At 40.5% G+C, this 16,315-nt stretch overlaps 1 protein-coding gene and 1 non-coding gene across 20 annotated transcripts in view; both read left to right on the top strand.

The window, feature by feature from the left end:
* GIT2 (GIT ArfGAP 2) overlaps positions 1–16,315 on the top strand; it is a 52,006-nt gene that overhangs the window by 14,843 nt on the left and 20,848 nt on the right. For 14 of the 19 annotated variants that reach the window (XR_006210172.1, XM_042962972.1, XM_042962975.1 and 11 more), the window contains exons 8-13: positions 4,749–4,794; positions 5,931–5,982; positions 9,309–9,381; positions 9,634–9,731; positions 10,750–10,861; positions 15,009–15,151. Coding sequence is in view for 18 of the 19 variants with exons in the window: in XM_042962972.1 (XP_042818906.1) it covers positions 4,749–4,794; positions 5,931–5,982; positions 9,309–9,381; positions 9,634–9,731; positions 10,750–10,861; positions 15,009–15,151 (524 nt within the window). In the remaining variant the exon portion in view is untranslated. The remainder of the gene's footprint in view (positions 1–4,748; positions 4,795–5,930; positions 5,983–9,308; positions 9,382–9,633; positions 9,732–10,749; positions 10,862–15,008; positions 15,152–16,315) is intronic. The other 5 variants (XM_042962970.1, XM_042962963.1, XM_042962958.1 and 2 more) reach the window with 3 other exon arrangements.
* LOC122232841 lies at positions 11,084–11,145 on the top strand. The gene has a single exon (XR_006210252.1). It is a non-coding gene; the product is annotated as a U7 small nuclear RNA (small nuclear RNA).

Genomic DNA, 16,315 nt, shown 5'->3' with positions numbered 1-16,315 from the left:
CTCTAACTATATGCTATCTACAAGAAACCCACTTTAAATATAATGATAGAGGTAATTTAAAAGCAGAAAGGTATAAAAAGATACACCATGCAAACACTAAGTGAAAGAAATCTAGAGGGGTTGTGTTAACATCAAAGTAGACTTTGAGAGCAAGGAAAATTAGCAGGGATAGAGAGGGACATAACTTGGTGATGCAGTCAATTCACCAAGAAGATGTAACAATTCTGAATGTGTATACACCCAGCAACAGAGTTTCAAAATCCATGAAGCAAATTTTGATAGAACTGAAAGGAGAAATCCACAATTCTTGGATATTCATTCAGCAGTCTTCATTTAGTAACAGAACTGGTGGATAGAAAATCAGCAAAGATATGGGGCACCTGGTAGGCTCATTCGGTAGAGCATGCAACTTTTGAACTTGGGATCATGAGTTCAAGTCCCATGTTGGGCATGGAGCCTCTTTAAAATAAATAAATTAATTTAATTAAAATCAGCAAAGATAGCAAGCTGAAACCCGTCAACCAACTGCATCTAGTTGACATTTATAGCATGCTCTGCCTAACATTTTCAGAATAAAATGAATTCTCGTGCTCACGTGAGTACTCACTCTCAAAATAAATAAACTTAAAAATAAATAAAAGAATTAAAATTCTACAGAGTATATTCTCTGACCATAATGGAATTAAGCTAGTAATAAATAATAAAAATATAACTTGGAAATAACCAGATGCTTAGAAATGAACAACACAGTTCTTTATTATTATTATTATTTTTTTTTATTTTTAGAGAGAGGGAAAGCACAAGTTAGAGAAGGGCAGGGGGAGAGAGAATTCCCAAGCAGCCTCCACACAGAGTGCAGAGCCCAATGCTGGGCTCGATTCCACCACCTTGGATCATGACCTGAGCCAAAATCAAGAGTGAGATGCTCAACCAACTGAGCGATCCAGGTGCCCAACAACACAGTTCTAAATATAAGTCTAAGAGGAACTCTTAAGGGAAATTAGAAAATACTTTCAGATGAATGAAAGTACAACATGCCGAAATTTAAGGGATGCTGCTAACGCAATGCTTAGAGGAAATTTTATAGTATTAAATTCTTACATTAGAACACAAGATGGGGCGCCTGGGTGGCTCAGTGGGTTGAGCAGCCGACTTCAGCTCGGGTCATGGTTTCGCGGTCCGTGGGTTCGAGCCCCGCGTCGGGCTCTGTGCTGACAGCTCAGAGCCTGGAGCCTGTTTCAGATTCTGTGTCTCCCTCTCTCTGACCCTCCCCCATTCATGCTCTGTCTCTCTCTGTCTCAAAAATAAATAAACGTTAAAAAAAAAAAAAAAAATTTTAGAACACAAGAAAGGTCCTCAACCTAAGCTTTCCCCTTAAGAAACTATGAGTTTCTTACTGCTTACTCATCTGAAAAGATGAGTAAAATAAACTCTAAGCAAGTAGGAGGTGGGAAATAATAAAGATAAGAGTGGAAATCAATGAAATTGAAAAAGGAAAGCAGTAGAGAGAAATTAATGAAACCAGAAGCTGATTCTTTGAAAATTTCAATGAAATTGATAAAGGTCTACCCATATTATAAATAATTCTATGCACACAAATTGGACAACTTAGATAAAATTAACCAATTCCTGGGGCACCTGGGTGGCTCGGTCGATTAAGTGTCAGACTCTTGATTTTGGCCTAAGTCATGATCTCACAGTTCGTGAGCTCAAGCCCTGTGTCAGGCTCTGCACTGACAATGTGGTGTCTTTCTCTGCCCCTTCCCTGCTCGCTCATGCATGTGAACTCACTGTCTCTCTCTCTCCCTTCCTCCCACTCTCAAAATAAAGAAACTTAAAAAAAAGTAACCATTCCTTGAAAACCACAAACTACTAACCACCACCCAATAAGAAAGAGATCATGTAAATCCATAATCTTACATTTTAAAGAATTTGAATTTGTACTTTAAAATCTTCCATTTAAGAAAACCCCAACCCAGATGATTTCACTGTTAAGTACTGTGAACTAGCTGAAGTGGTGTTGCCATATAACTATACAACAGATATGCTTGATGACTCATGTGATTTGCTAGCTTTGCAATTATGATACTTAATAGATATTTTTAAGTGTTAGGAATTCACTTTTCAGGTTTTGCACATTAAATGAAACTATTCTACCAAGTATTTGAAGAAGAAATAACATTAATTCTGCATGATATTTAGAAAATAAAAGGTAGGAAACACCTCTGAAGTCATTTTGTGAAGCCACCGTTACCCTGGTACCAAACCGAGCAAAAACAGCTCAAAAAAATAGCCCTCATGAACATGGACACCAAAATCCTCAACAAAGTGTTAGCAGATCAAATCCGACTATATATATATATCTATATAGATATATATATATCTATAGATATATATCTATATAGATATATATATATCATAACCAAGTAAGGTTTCTAAATGCCAAAACTGATTAAATATTTGAAAATCATTTAATGTGATTTATCACATTAACCGGCTGAAAAAAAGTCATCAATCTTATCAGTTGATGCAGAAAAATATGTAACAGAATTCAACATTCTTTCATGATAAGAAAAGAGCAAACTTAGAATAGAAAGGACTTCCTTAACCTGATAAAGAGTATCAGTAGAGACCCACAGCTAACATCTTCCTTAATGACGAAAGATTGAATGTTTTTGCTTGACTATCAGAAACAAGGCCAAGATGTCTACTCTTACCACTCTTATTCAACATTGCTCTGGAAGTCCTAACCAGTGCCATAAGACAAGAAAAACAAAAGGCATATAGATTGGAATGAAACAGATACAATTCATCATAAATGAGATGGTTTCTATGTTGAAAATCCCAAGGAATCTACAGTTCTTAGAACAAATAAGTGAGTTTAGCAAGGTTGCAGAATGAATACAAGGGAAGCAATCAAAAATCAATCATACTTCTGTAGATTAGCATTGGGTAATTGGAGACTGAACCTAGAAAAACAGTAACATTTATAATAGCTCCACATTGGAAGCTTAGGTAGAAATCTGGCAAAATATTTGTGGGATCTGCATGCTGAAAACTACCAAATGCTGAAAGCAATCCAGGAAGACCTGAATAAGTGGAAAGAGAACTGTTCATGGGTTGGAACAAATAGAGTTAACGTCGTTTCTCTGCAAATTAGTTTGTAAAGTTAGTGTAATTCAAGGATTTTCTTGCATACTTGGATGTGCTGATTCTAAAATTTACATGGAAAGGCAGAGGAACTAGAATAGCCAAGAGACCATTTTGCAAAAGAAGGAGAATGTGGGCAGAATCACACCATCCAATTTTAACTCTTGCCGTCAAGTTTTGCTGTACTCAGACGGTGAAGAGACAGACATACAAGTCTTTGAAACAGTAGACAGCATCCAGGAGTAGACACACAAATATGTTCAGTTGATTTTGGATAGTTGCAAAGGCAATTCAGTGGAGGAAGATAGTCTTTTCAGTGTTGGAGCAACTGGACATCCATGTGCAGAAGTAGAAACTTCAGTACCTCCCACACTGGCATAAAAACTAAAAATAGATCATAGATCTAAATGTAAAACTATAAAATGTCTAGAAGAAAATCTGTGATCTTGGATTAGGTGAAGTGTTTAGATGTAACATAAAAGCACAATCCATAAAAGAAAATACTGATGAATTGGACTTTGTCAAAATTGAAAGCTTTTGCTCTGCAAAAACTGTAATTAAGAGAGTGAAAAACAAGCCACAGCCTGGGAGAAAATACTAGGAAATCACATGTCCAACAAAGAACTTGGATCCAGAATATTTATACCTAAATATATAAAATTCAAATATAAGAAAACAAACAGCCCGATAAAAACCGGGCAAAGACCATATCCAGATGACAAATGAGCACATGAAGTGAGGCGCTCGGCATCATCAGCCATTAGGGAAATGCAAATTAAAAGCACAGTGAGGTACCGCTACACGCCTTTTGGAATGACTGAAATTTAAAAACCCCTAAGAAACTGGCAATCTGAATGGGAAGATGTGAAGCAACTGTAACTCTCATACACTGCTGGTTGGAAAACAAAATGATAGAGCTACTCTGTCAAAAAGTCTAGCAGTTTCTTACCAAGTTGTGCACACATTGACCTAATACCTCCACAACCTAGCAGTCCCACTGCTAGCTATTTATCCAAGAGAAATAAAGACTGATAGTTACACAAAAACCTATATGTGAATGCATAGAATGGCTTTTTATTCATTGGCATGTGATCAGTGCCCTCCAAAAGCTAGGTGAGGACTAGGTCATTAAGCCCTGCCTGGATCTGCCAAGACCGCCTGCCTCAGCCCTGATGGTTTTATGCTAGTTGATTAATTTGAAGGTGAGCCACAAGACCCCAAGGGTGCTCCCCCATCCCACATGGAGAGCTGATGGAAGCTTGCTCTGAGCTAATTCAGCTCCCCACAAGTTCTGTCCATAACTAAAGGTCATCAGTTATACTGGGGATGGATGAAGTGTAGGATTAACGTGAACATAACCTTTCTGCCTAATGGTGTCTGGACCTTTGTATCGGTTGAAAATGGGACTATGATTCTTGCTACTGGCCAGGCCTTAGGGAGTTTGTAGCCAAACTGGCAACCTCTGCCCCTCCCACATAATTCCTAATTATGAGAAAATGCTAATTGCAAAATGTAAATTGAAAAAATAATGATGGTGTTCCTTTATAGATCCTATCAGTGTTTGTATGACCAAAACTTTGGCTTGATTTCTCTTTCAGATCACAAAAATGGACAGCACTTTATAATACCTCAAATGGCAGACAGGTAAGGCTGTTGAAATACCAATCAATTTTATCTGTCACTGTTATTTCCTTGGTTGTATAGTGTTTAAGTGTATTATATTTTGTATTTAACAAAGCCCATACATTTTTCTCTTTTATGGCTATACAATTTGGAAATAAGACGGCTGTAAGTAAACCACCATGTAAAACTTAAGCTTGAAAGAGTACACGTAACAAATTTACTAGTAAGAAAATTGGAGTTAGGGATGTCCCAATTTTAGCCAGTTGGGACAGTGTATTGTGTCTATAGATGATATCTCAGAATATTTCTGTATTGTAATAGAAGATATTCTTTGTCTATAACCATGACTGACAAAATTTTTAAGGGCTGAATAATAAATATTTTAGGCTTTGTGGGCCACACAGCCTCTGTCACAACTATTCTGCCAATTGTAGATGCACGCATCCGTGAATGTTATGTAAATGAAGGGCATATCAGTTGCAAGAAGATTTTATTTCTGGACACTGAAATGTGGATTTCATAGAATTCTTCACATTATGAAATATTTTTCTTTTGTTTTGGGATTTTTTTTCCCAAACCATGTAAGAATGTAAAAACATTTAGCTCAGGAACCAAACAAAAAAATGGGCTATAATCTGCCTACCCCTGGTCTGTGAGGTTAGATGAGTTCACAGCTGCAGGAATGAACTTGAAATTCTTATTTAACCAATTACCTTTGCACAAATACTGTCAAGAGTTTATGAAATGATTAGCTGCTGTTCTAGATGTAATCTTGCCCTTCTGGTTTTTCTCATTCTGCCCTTTTCGTATTTCCTTCTGTCGTGCCTTTTTTTTTTTTTTTTTTTTTAATACTTTAAGAATTGTGACTTCTCACATAAAGGGGTTGGCGACTAGCCTGGCAGTAGTTTTTGTCTTTCAGTTATCTGGTGATTATTTTTCCCTTTACTATGTTACCTGAGCATGATATTTCTAAAAGGAGTTACAAGTTTTTGTGTTCAGAGTTTTCTCACTAACTCTAATGGGCTGTAGAATTTTTGTTTCTGACCATGTCCATGAACTGTAATTAATGTCTTGATGCCTTGACTATCTTAATCTTCTGCCAAGCTCACAAAAATGGTTTTTATTTATGTGCTTATTAGTTTTGTACATTTTCTTAGCAGCCTGGATTTGTCTGAATTGGCAAAAGCTGCTAAGAAGAAGCTTCAATCTGTGAGTATCTCTGTTTCCTAGTGAAGTTCAGTGTGGAGTTCAGTTCATGCATCCTGCTAATTCCTATCCTTAGCCCGTTACCTGTTACATCAGATGACTTTTCATACTCTCAGATGTTGTTAAATCAGAAGCAGAGCACTGAGTATGTAGAGAAGAAGATGGGAAGTACTATTAAGTTTAGTAGATCCAATTTATTGGCTCTGCTTCGAGTAATGGCGTTTTTCTCTGTCGTTTTCAAAGTGAAGACTGTGCCTTTGACATTAGGAAGCTGTTTCTTTTCATAAGAGTTCCTTAGTTTCTCTCCCTGTAAAACAGTAAGTGGGACACACTTCGTAGGATTCCTTCCGGTAGCCTTATAGCACACTAGGGAATGGCACAATTTGGTACTGGAATGGTGAGTACCGCAGCTCCACCTGCTGCCATCTGGGTCCAGCCGCCAGTATCATGGTCTTGCTTAGCCCGCTTCATTCATCAGAGCTTTGTAAGTGCATGCTGTCGAGGGCTGGTGGTCCTGCCCTGGGTGTGCACTCAGAGCTCACCCAGCTCCCTTCGGTCTGCATACTTCTTTCCAGCCTGCCCACCTCAGCCCTAGTCAGGACCCTGACCAGCCAGCTTCTCTGGGAGCGCTTTCCCTTTGTTGGGGCCCCCCCAGTTGAAGCCTCACCAGGGTACTGTAACCACTGTAACCCACTGTAACCCCAACCACTGTAACCACCAGATTTCCCGCCTCTGGCTGTCCTCACAGCCCTCTGGATCTGAACCAAGATTCCTAACTTCTTTTCTTCACCTCAAAGAGTGTCATCCAGTTCTCACCATTCAGTTTTTGCCCTGCTTTCCATCTGATTCCCACTGCGTGCCTGCGCACATGCATGTGTGTGTTTGTGCGTGTGTGTGCATGCACACATGTGTGCAAGCGCAGGTGTTTGTTTCTTTTTGGGTTTACACTCTCTAAGGCCACCTTCAGGTCCTCTCTCGGGAATCCTGTCTTTCTGCAGTCTTCTCCTTCCCCAGCTTCCCGCCCTTTTGTCGTTCAAGTAACTGAAATCTGACCACCTTGACAGTATAGGTGGAAGTTTCCCCAAGCCTGACTCTGAAGCTGCACCTCTCCCCTAATGTAGGACTTTCTCCTCGTTCCTCTTCACTAGCGCTCCAAATAATACTAAGTACTGAATATGACATACAAGTGAGTCTATCGTTACTAGTATTTGTGATATGAAATAAATGTATTTTATGCAATCTGGTGTCTCTGTGTTCTGTATCTGTGGTTTTGTGTGTCTGTGTGTTTTTATCACCTTTCTTAAATTAAGGCGGTCATATGGTAGGATGATTAAGATGATAACCTTTGGAATCAGATAGCACCAAATAGTCTGTGATTTCATTTTAATTACTTAAGAGTATATAAGCCAATTTTTATTTTAAATAATTCAGACATTATAGATAATACTCAGGCTCCCTTAACTAACCTACATTTGCTAGACTGAAAACCGCATAAAGGTGGGGTTATGTCTGTAATATCTCTAGCATGTGGCAGGCACTAGACAAATATGTGGAACAAAGTTGAGTACAGATCCCAAGAACCTGGGCTGTGGTCAGACTGGTCAGTTAGAGAGCTCATCTCTGACAAGCTCCTTAGCCTTTCTGCGCTGTGGTGTCCTCTCCTGGAAAGAGGACTTACGATCCATCAGTGGCTGCAGATCTGAACTGCTCAGTGAGACAGGCTGCTGTCAATACCTATTGACCCCACCCAGTGGTCTCCTCACAAGGGACAGCTTGATCAGTGCCACTTCAGTGGTTGTCCCACAGTATCTCCCTCCCTGATAAGGAACTGAGAAAAATATAATTAGACTAATGTGTTTCTTGAACTAGTTAAGCGTTAACATTTGGAGAGACTTAAACTTGGATCTCAGGTCCATTACTTGCTGGCTTTGTGACTTTAGGCAAGCTGCTAATTTCTGGGCCTCAATTTCCTTGTCTGTAGAGTGGGATGATCATAGTTCCTATCTGCACAGAAGTGTCATGAGTATTAATATGATGACAGTAGCACAGTACCTGAGGTGTGAGCCCTCAGTATTGCTGTTGTAGTTACTGTCAGTAATAATAATCTTAGCTTGTAGCCCCTTATTGGAAAGAGACCGATATTTGTGATACAAGTTTAGGTCTCCAGTCGCTCGTCACCTTATCCAGCAAAACGCTATCAGAGCTTATTTTCAATTACAAATATAAGTTAACCACACTAGAGAAAATTTGGAAAACGGACAAGGGGAATCCTTTTCATTCACTGTATTCTTAACGGATTCAGGCACAGTATTTTGATATGTTTCTTCTAATTCTCGTTTCATATGCCTATCATTTTTTATTTAATGGAAGCTCCATCATAATTATAGGATTTTATATCCTGCTGCTTTCATCCAGCAATTGTATTCATTTTAGCAAGCTCTCACAAGGTCTGTGTAGCCAGCATTTTAAATTGCCACATAAAATACCTTCTGGTCAGCGTGTGCTGGATATTTCCTGGGCCCCATCTCTGTGCCAGGTACTGTGGGTGGACGTAAGGAGTACGGTCAGGAATAAAAGACATTCAGTGTCAACTAAAAAGTGACCGCCACCAAACATCTGGGTGTTTTTTATGAGGGGAAAAGTGCAGAGAACTAGAGCCACCTGGTGGACGCTTAGCCTCAGGTGGCTTGAGGAAGACCCTGAGTGTCTTCTCTATCCCAGTGGCCGCCAGGCAGGCGTTCCAGGCAGTGTGGAGATTGTTTTGTTGGCCAACACTGCACAATGTACTGAGTATAGACAGGTGTTTTTTGCTGGGGACACTTGGTTTGGGGGATTGGAAGCCTGCTTACTGAAGAATACAGCAGAGACTTGCCGAAGTCTGGGTGGTAGCTTGTGCGGTGGCATGTTTTATCTTTTCAGAATGGCATGTTTTGGCGTCTCTATCCCATCAAGGGTTTAGGATTCTTTATATTCAGAGGCACTGGCAGTTGCTCACGAGCAGAAGAGGGGGGCTTTAAAGGGTGATGTCATGCGAAGAGTGGAGAACTGGACCCTACTTTTGAGATTGTGCACTTCAGATGCCTCTTACTCCTTCATAGCACACCCCTGTCTACGTATTACAAAGGAGTGAGGCTGCTGTGGGAGGCAGAAATTTCTAGAGGAGCTGTACTGTTCTGGAAATGTTATTGTCTGTTTAACAGTCGGTATTTTACTAAGCACTGGCTTTGGATAAGACATTGGAGATCAAAGGGTGAATAAGTCACAATGCCCACTCATTCTGCTAGTGTTAATCCTTGTGCCTTGTGTTCCTGATATTTTTTTACTTGCAGCTAAGTAATCATTTGTTTGAAGAACTTGCCATGGATGTGTACGATGAAGTTGACAGGCGAGAGACTGATGCAGGTGACTGAACACGTGGCTTTTTCTAATAAGCTTCTCTTGTCAGTGGGCAGTGACAAGCTGCCCACCTCAGTGTTTTACTTGCCTGATTTCTCCTGTCCTGATGATGCGTGTGTCGACATTTACTTTTGTGTATGTTGGTTTCGGAGTGTGCTTCCCCGAGTCTCCCTCATGACATGGGAGCCGCGGCTGTCAGAGGGGCGGTGGCGCACCCATGGTGATAAGATTCTATCTCTGGCTCTTTCCTCTGGCTAGTCTGGCTTGCCACGCAAAACCACAGCACCCTGGTAACCGAGACAACTGTCGTCCCCTTCCTTCCGGTCAATCCTGAGTACTCTTCAACACGGAATCAGGCAAGTGGCCGAATCTGAGAAGAAACTGGTAGTGTTATTTGGAGAATGGCTGATAACATGGTATTTCATTTTCCCAGGACAGGTATTTTACATTTTTGTTTGATTAAAATGTTAACTGTCCTTTATATATATACACACAAATGCGCACACAGAAAACTCAAGAAACTGGTAAGAAAAGCAAAACATGTAAACAGAAGCCTGTCAAAGAATATGAAACAATTCACGGAGGAAATATAAATGGCTTACAAATGTGAAGAAATGTTTAACCTTATTAGTGATCCAAGAAAGCATTAATGAAAAGGCATTAATGAAAATTTCATCAACCCAATTAATAAAGAATGTAATAAAGGATACTTGAAGCTGGTAGGGGTATGGTGAAATGGGCTTTCTGATGCTGTAGGTAAGAGTTTATGTTGCTGTCGACTTCAGAAAGTCAGTTTGTTAACTGATTTTAAAAGCCTCAAAATTAAGTCCATCCTTTCACACCAGAAATCTTTAGTTGGGAATATATGCCAGTAAAATAAAAATACAAAGAATTATGCACGGTGATTTTCTTCAAAGCACTGTATAAAATAATAGAGCATTCAAAACAGCCTAAGCACCCATAATGAGGAGAAAAGTTGAGTAAATTGGGAAGGGTTTTTAATGTTTATTGATTAATGGCAATGGCAGTTCCCAACATTTTTAACTTTATCTTGAAATTTTACAATTTTCTTCCAAATTTTTCATTATTGGGTCTACTCTAAAATTGAATTGTAATGGAAAAAAGCATCAGGTAGAAACGTTTTTTTTCAGAAATGTGCACTGTGAGAATTTAAATGGTATCTAGTTCTCTTATGTAGATGGTTCTAGACTATTTGCAAGGAAAACATTGATGTGTGACTCCATTAACCTGCGGTGGTACTTTGATCATGTTTGGAAGTCTGCTGAAATCTGACGACAGTGTAACTGGTTTTATGTGAATATTGATGCATATGTTTTCACATATGGAAATATTTCCAATTATTTTCTCACTCAGGGCAGACAGAAACTAGCTCGGTTTAACGCCCATGAGTTTGCCACACTGGTCATCGACATTCTCAGTGATGCCAAGAGGAGACAGCAAGGCAGTCCTCTTTCTGGTTCAAAAGGTAACTATTTCAAACCACTAAATGTTTGCTTCTTTGGTCTTCTAAACTTGACACACGTGTTAAGTTTAAAATGACAAACTAATTAAAGCAGTCATAATGAAAAGTTTACCTTTTTTGAGCCCTGATGAATGATAAATATTTCAGTGTTACTAACTGCTATTCAAATTTACCTTATATGTTTCTTCCTCTTAGATCACCTATCTTCCTATAGAATTGCGTCCGGAGTGTTACAGCTCTTTTAGAATTTGTCTGTCAGGTTTTCCAGTCCTTACTGGAAACCCCCCCAACTCCTCCCAGTTAAAAAAAACAAACAATGCGTTCTGAAATTAACCCAAAAGTCTGACTTAGATCTTATTAAAGGGCATAAGAAAATCAACCCTCTTAATTGATATTACAGTTTACCTGCTGTTGCTTACATACAAAACTGAGTTCTAAATAATTAAAACTTGTTACTGTAAACTTTAGATGTCTTCAGTAAGAATTGTTGTGGTTTAAAATTGTAGAGAGCACCAAGCCCCATTTCCAAGGTGCCCTGTTGCACCTAGTTCAGTAGCTCAGCGTCCTGAGTCTGTGCTTAGGAACACACTTTTCCCCATCTCCCGTTACTCTATACTTACTGGTTTTTTTGTAATTATATATAGTACATTTTTTCCTAAGTTTACTTATTTTGAGAGAGAGAGAAGGTGTGTGCACACAAGTGGGGGGGTGGGGGCAGAGAGAGAAGGGGAGAGAGAATCCCAAGCACGTTCAATGCTGTCAGTACAGAGCCCGCCTGATGTGGGGCTCAATCCCACGAACTGAACTGTGAGATCATGACCTGAGCCGAGATCAAGAGTAGACTCAACTGACTGAGCCCCCAAGGTGCCCGTAGAATATGTTTTTTATTATAAAGCATTTAAATTTTTTTAATGTTTATATTTTAGAGAGAGAGAGAGAAAGAGAGACAGAGCGTGAGTGGGGGAGGGGCAGAGAGAGAGGGAGACATAGAATCCGAAGCAGGCTCTAGGCTCTGTCAGCACAGAACCTGACACAGGGCTCAAGCCCACGAACCGGGAGATCATGACCTGAGCCAAAGTCAGATGCTTAACTGACTCAGCCACCCAGGTGCCCCTATTATTAAAGCATTTAAACGGAAGAAGTACAGACTATAAAAATTAAGTTTTCAGTTAGCATAGTATTCCCCAAAGACAGTAATCATCAACTGACATCAGTTTTTGATTTTACTAGTTCAACAGGAATAAGCAGATTCTAAGGAAATTTACTAAATTTTGGCAAAGGTGTAGTGATAAAGGTCCTTATGTAAATTTGAAATGTCAAAATGTACATACTCTTTGATTTGGTGGTTCCATTTCTAGCTAACTTGAGGGTAAATAATGAAAGATGTTACACATATATGTAACACTGAAAACATTAGAAACAGGTAACAGTTTGCAACAGGTAAGCAGTGAGAATTTGAATATATTTGAGTAGTGCAACCTTTTTTTTCCCCAAAGAATATAGAGTGATATAAAGTAATAAATCAGTTTTTCTAAAAAAGGTTTAGTGTAATCGCAGTTTTGTAAGGAGACCATTTATACACATACATATGTGCAAGTGAATATATCACATGGAAGTACTGTGTAAATACATAATCAGCCGTCGTTATTTGCAGATCCCATATTTGCAAATTCATCTGTTAACTGAAATTTATCTGTAACCTCAACATCAGTACTCCCCATGGAAACTCGTGGACATGTGCAGAGTGGCAAAATATTTGAGTCACCCAAAACACACATTCCCAGCTGAAACCGAACTAGGTCGTGCTCTGCCTTTTTGTCTCAATTCTCATATTGTTAATAAGTGTCCTTTTTAGGTCTACTTAGTACCACATTTTTACATTTCTGTGCCTTTTGTTGATGATTTTGCTGCTTAAAATGGGCCCGCGGCATTGTACTCAAGTGCTCTCTGGGGCTCCTAAGCACAAGGAGGCTGTGATGTGCCTTATGGAGAAAATACCTGTGTGAGATAAGATTCGTTCACACATGAATTGGATAGTGCTGTTCGCTGTCAGTTCAATGTTAATGAATCGACAATGTATATTAAAGGTGTTTTTATGGGGCGCCTGGGTGGCTCAGTTGGTTAAGTGTCCGACTTCGGCTCTGCAGGTCATGATCTCACGGTTCATGAGTTCAAGCCCCACGTCAGGCTGTGCTGACAGCTCAGAGCCTGGAGCCTGCTTTGGATTCTGTGTGTCTCTTCTCTGTTCCTCCCTCTCCCTCTCTCTCTCAAAAATAAACATTAAAAACAAAAAAAATTTTTAAGGTGTTTTTAGGGACACCTCAGTAGCTCAGTCTCAGTTTAAGTGTCTGACTCTTGATTTTGGCTCAGGTCATGATCTCATGGTTCATGAATTTGAGCCCCACATTGGGCTTTAAGCTGACAGCACAGAGCCTGCTTGGGATTCTCTCAGTCTCCCTCTCTCTGCCCCTCTGCATGTGCGTGCTCTCTCTCTCTCAAAATAAATAAATAAACATTAAATATAAATATATATTATATTAAACATAAATATAAATAAACACATATGTATATATTCAATGTTTATTTATTTTAGGGAGAGAGAGAGAAAGAGCATAAGTGAGGTAGGGGAGGGACGAGGGCAGAGGAGCTGAAGCGGGCTTTACACTGACCGCAGAGCCGATGTGGTGCTCAAACTCACAAACTGTGAGATCATAACCTGAGCCAAAGTCAGATGGTTAACTCACTGAGCCACCCAGGCGCTCGTAAAAAAAAAAAAAATAAATAAAATAAAATAAATAAATAAATATATATATATATATATATATATATATATATATTCTAAAGGTGCCTTTAAACAGAAACACACATAAGTAAGGTTCTATATTGATTGGTTGACAGAAATGATGTGACCAGAGGCTGGCAGGAACCCAACCCTGTGTTTCCACAGAAACGATGGTCACTGGTTCAGGATTTGCTAATTTAGTCTTCACAACAACTTTCTATACCATACCAACTGCTATTGATGAAATTGGCTCTTTATATGTATATGTTTAGGGAAAACTCTGGAAGGGTATAGACCAACATAGATCAATAGCTAGGAGTGATTACCATTATTCTATATGGAGTATTGCTTCTTTTCTATTATTATTATTATTATTATTATTATTATATGTATTTTTAGCTAGAGTGAGTGGGGTAGAGGGGTAAGGGGGTGGGGAGAGAGAGAGCGAGAGAGAAAGAGAGAGACAGAGAGAATCCTAAGCAGGCTCCACACTCAGCACAGAGCCCAACGCAGGACCATGGGATCATGACCTGAGCTGAAATTAGGAGTCAGACGCTCAACTGACTGAGCGACCCAGGCACCCCGGCACTGAGTATTATTTCTGTAGTCAGATGATACATATATTTTAAATATTAATTTGAAAACTTAAAATTCCTTTTGAGTAACCATAATTTGTCACCCAGATACAAACCAGAAATAACACTGGAAATCAGAGGTCAGCTTGAGTTGACTGAGAGAAGTTGGAGAGGCTTGGATAATTTGTGAAATGTTTTATTCAAAGCGTGTTAGAGCCTGTGGAATCATCCCTGCTCCCCTGTAGGCCATACCTTCCTGGCATGGGTATGTGTGTCCACTGAGTTGTTTTCTCCTCTCTGGCAGTCAGCTGACTAAATGCCAGGAGCCTGTTCTTTGAGCACCAAGTTCACTAGGCTCCATTTTAACAGTTTCTTTTCCATGTCATTACCTTGTAAACAAGTTACAATTAGAATAGAATCACAGTTAATCTTATAGTAGTTACAGTGTTATTTCCATGAGTTGGAACTAAGCTCTGTGCTCTGTCTCCTGGAATAATGAGAAACTTGGGAGCCTGCCTTCTCAATCTGAGCAGCACTTTCCTAAACCACCTAATTAATTTGCGCACATTTGCTAAGTGGCCTGCAGGGATGCTTAAATACCTCCATGCAGTTGATAGTAAGGCCCTTTCTGGTTGATAACCTCTGTGATTCCTGTTTTGGTGTGAATATAACATTGCTATTTCTGTCATTTTCTTTTAGTCTTTAAATGGCTAAACCCAAAAATCCTCCCAGTGGATTTTGGGGATAAAAGTTTTTTTAGGCCTGAAGAAAAGTTGTTTGTTTCTGTTGATAGACAACGTGGAGCTCATACTGAAAACAATCAGTAACCAGCACAGTGTCGAGAGTCAAGACAATGACCAGCCGGACTATGACAGTGTGGCCTCAGATGAAGACACGGATCTGGAACCTACTGCAAGCAAGGCAAATAGGCAGAAGGTGAGGTGACATGTTGCACACAGAAAGGAAGAACGTTTCTTTCTGAAATCTTTCCTCCTGCAAAATCGCCTTATTTATCAACCACTGTGAAAAGTGCTCTGGAGGTACTGTTCGGCTTACTACCAGCTTAGACCAGTGAGGTCAACAGGGGGTCCGTGTCTCTAAGTCCGTTGCCAAATCACAGCTTTAGTTGTGACTTTATAAAACTTGTGAGCAGGGACCAGTGCATTTTATTCTTCCGACAAATGTTTACTGAGTGACTTCTCTGGATAATACTCTCCCGAATGAGGCCTGGTCCCTTTCCTGTGAGGCTGTCCCTGCCTAGTTGCCTAGTAGGAGAGAGAACTGCTCTCAATGGTACAAAGTGTCATAAGAAGCACAAACGGAAGCTGGGGGGTAGGGGTGTGTGAGGAGATGCAGCTTGTTGCTGAGGACAGGTGTCAGGGGAGGCTGTGTAAGTGGGGTGGCAGTTAATATATGCCTTAAAGGATGCACAGGGTTAGGCATGTGGAGAGGCAGAGAAGGGTGGTCTAGGCAGAGGGAAGGTGAAAGAGGGCATCTGGAGGAACCCGCTCATGTGTAGAGACAGCCAAAAACGAGTGGAACTCAGAGCTGCAGCAGAGGGCAGGGCTCATACCACAGAGGAATGTGACACCAGGCTGAAGAGTCCACACCTTGGCGGACAGCACAGAGCCCGAGAAGCTCTTAGGCAGGTGAGGAGGGCTAAGGTCAGCAGTTTGGGTTCCTCTCTTTTGGGAGTACTGTTCTCGGCGGGTCAGAGAGTGGAGGAAGATAAGAAACTCAGGTGGGGTAGTGCTGGAGGTCCAGACAAGAGCTGACGTGGGCCGCCACGGGCCCCGGCTGAGAGAGTCTGGGTGGAAGGGAAGTCTTGGTAGCAGAGTAAACGTGGGCCCAGGGAGAAGCAGTAGAGGCCTGGCCGGTTCACCCACTGCTGAGTCACCAGGACCTTGCCCCAGATCTGGCCCACAGAGGGGCTCAGCAAATGTTTGAGAACAGGTGGACGGGAAGACAAATAAACAGTGATAAGTTGGATGTGTGCAGTGGGGGTATGGACTTAAAGAGGATGTGTCCAGAGCTGTCCAGCTCACACGACTGTAAGAAGGGTGGAGCCCCTGGCAGATGCAGGGGATGCGGAGGGGACAG

Source organism: Panthera tigris, chromosome D3 (assembly GCF_018350195.1).
Source record: "Panthera tigris isolate Pti1 chromosome D3, P.tigris_Pti1_mat1.1, whole genome shotgun sequence".
NCBI classification, from domain to species: domain Eukaryota; kingdom Metazoa; phylum Chordata; class Mammalia; order Carnivora; family Felidae; genus Panthera; species Panthera tigris.
This window is presented reverse-complemented; position numbering and strand designations above follow the sequence as displayed.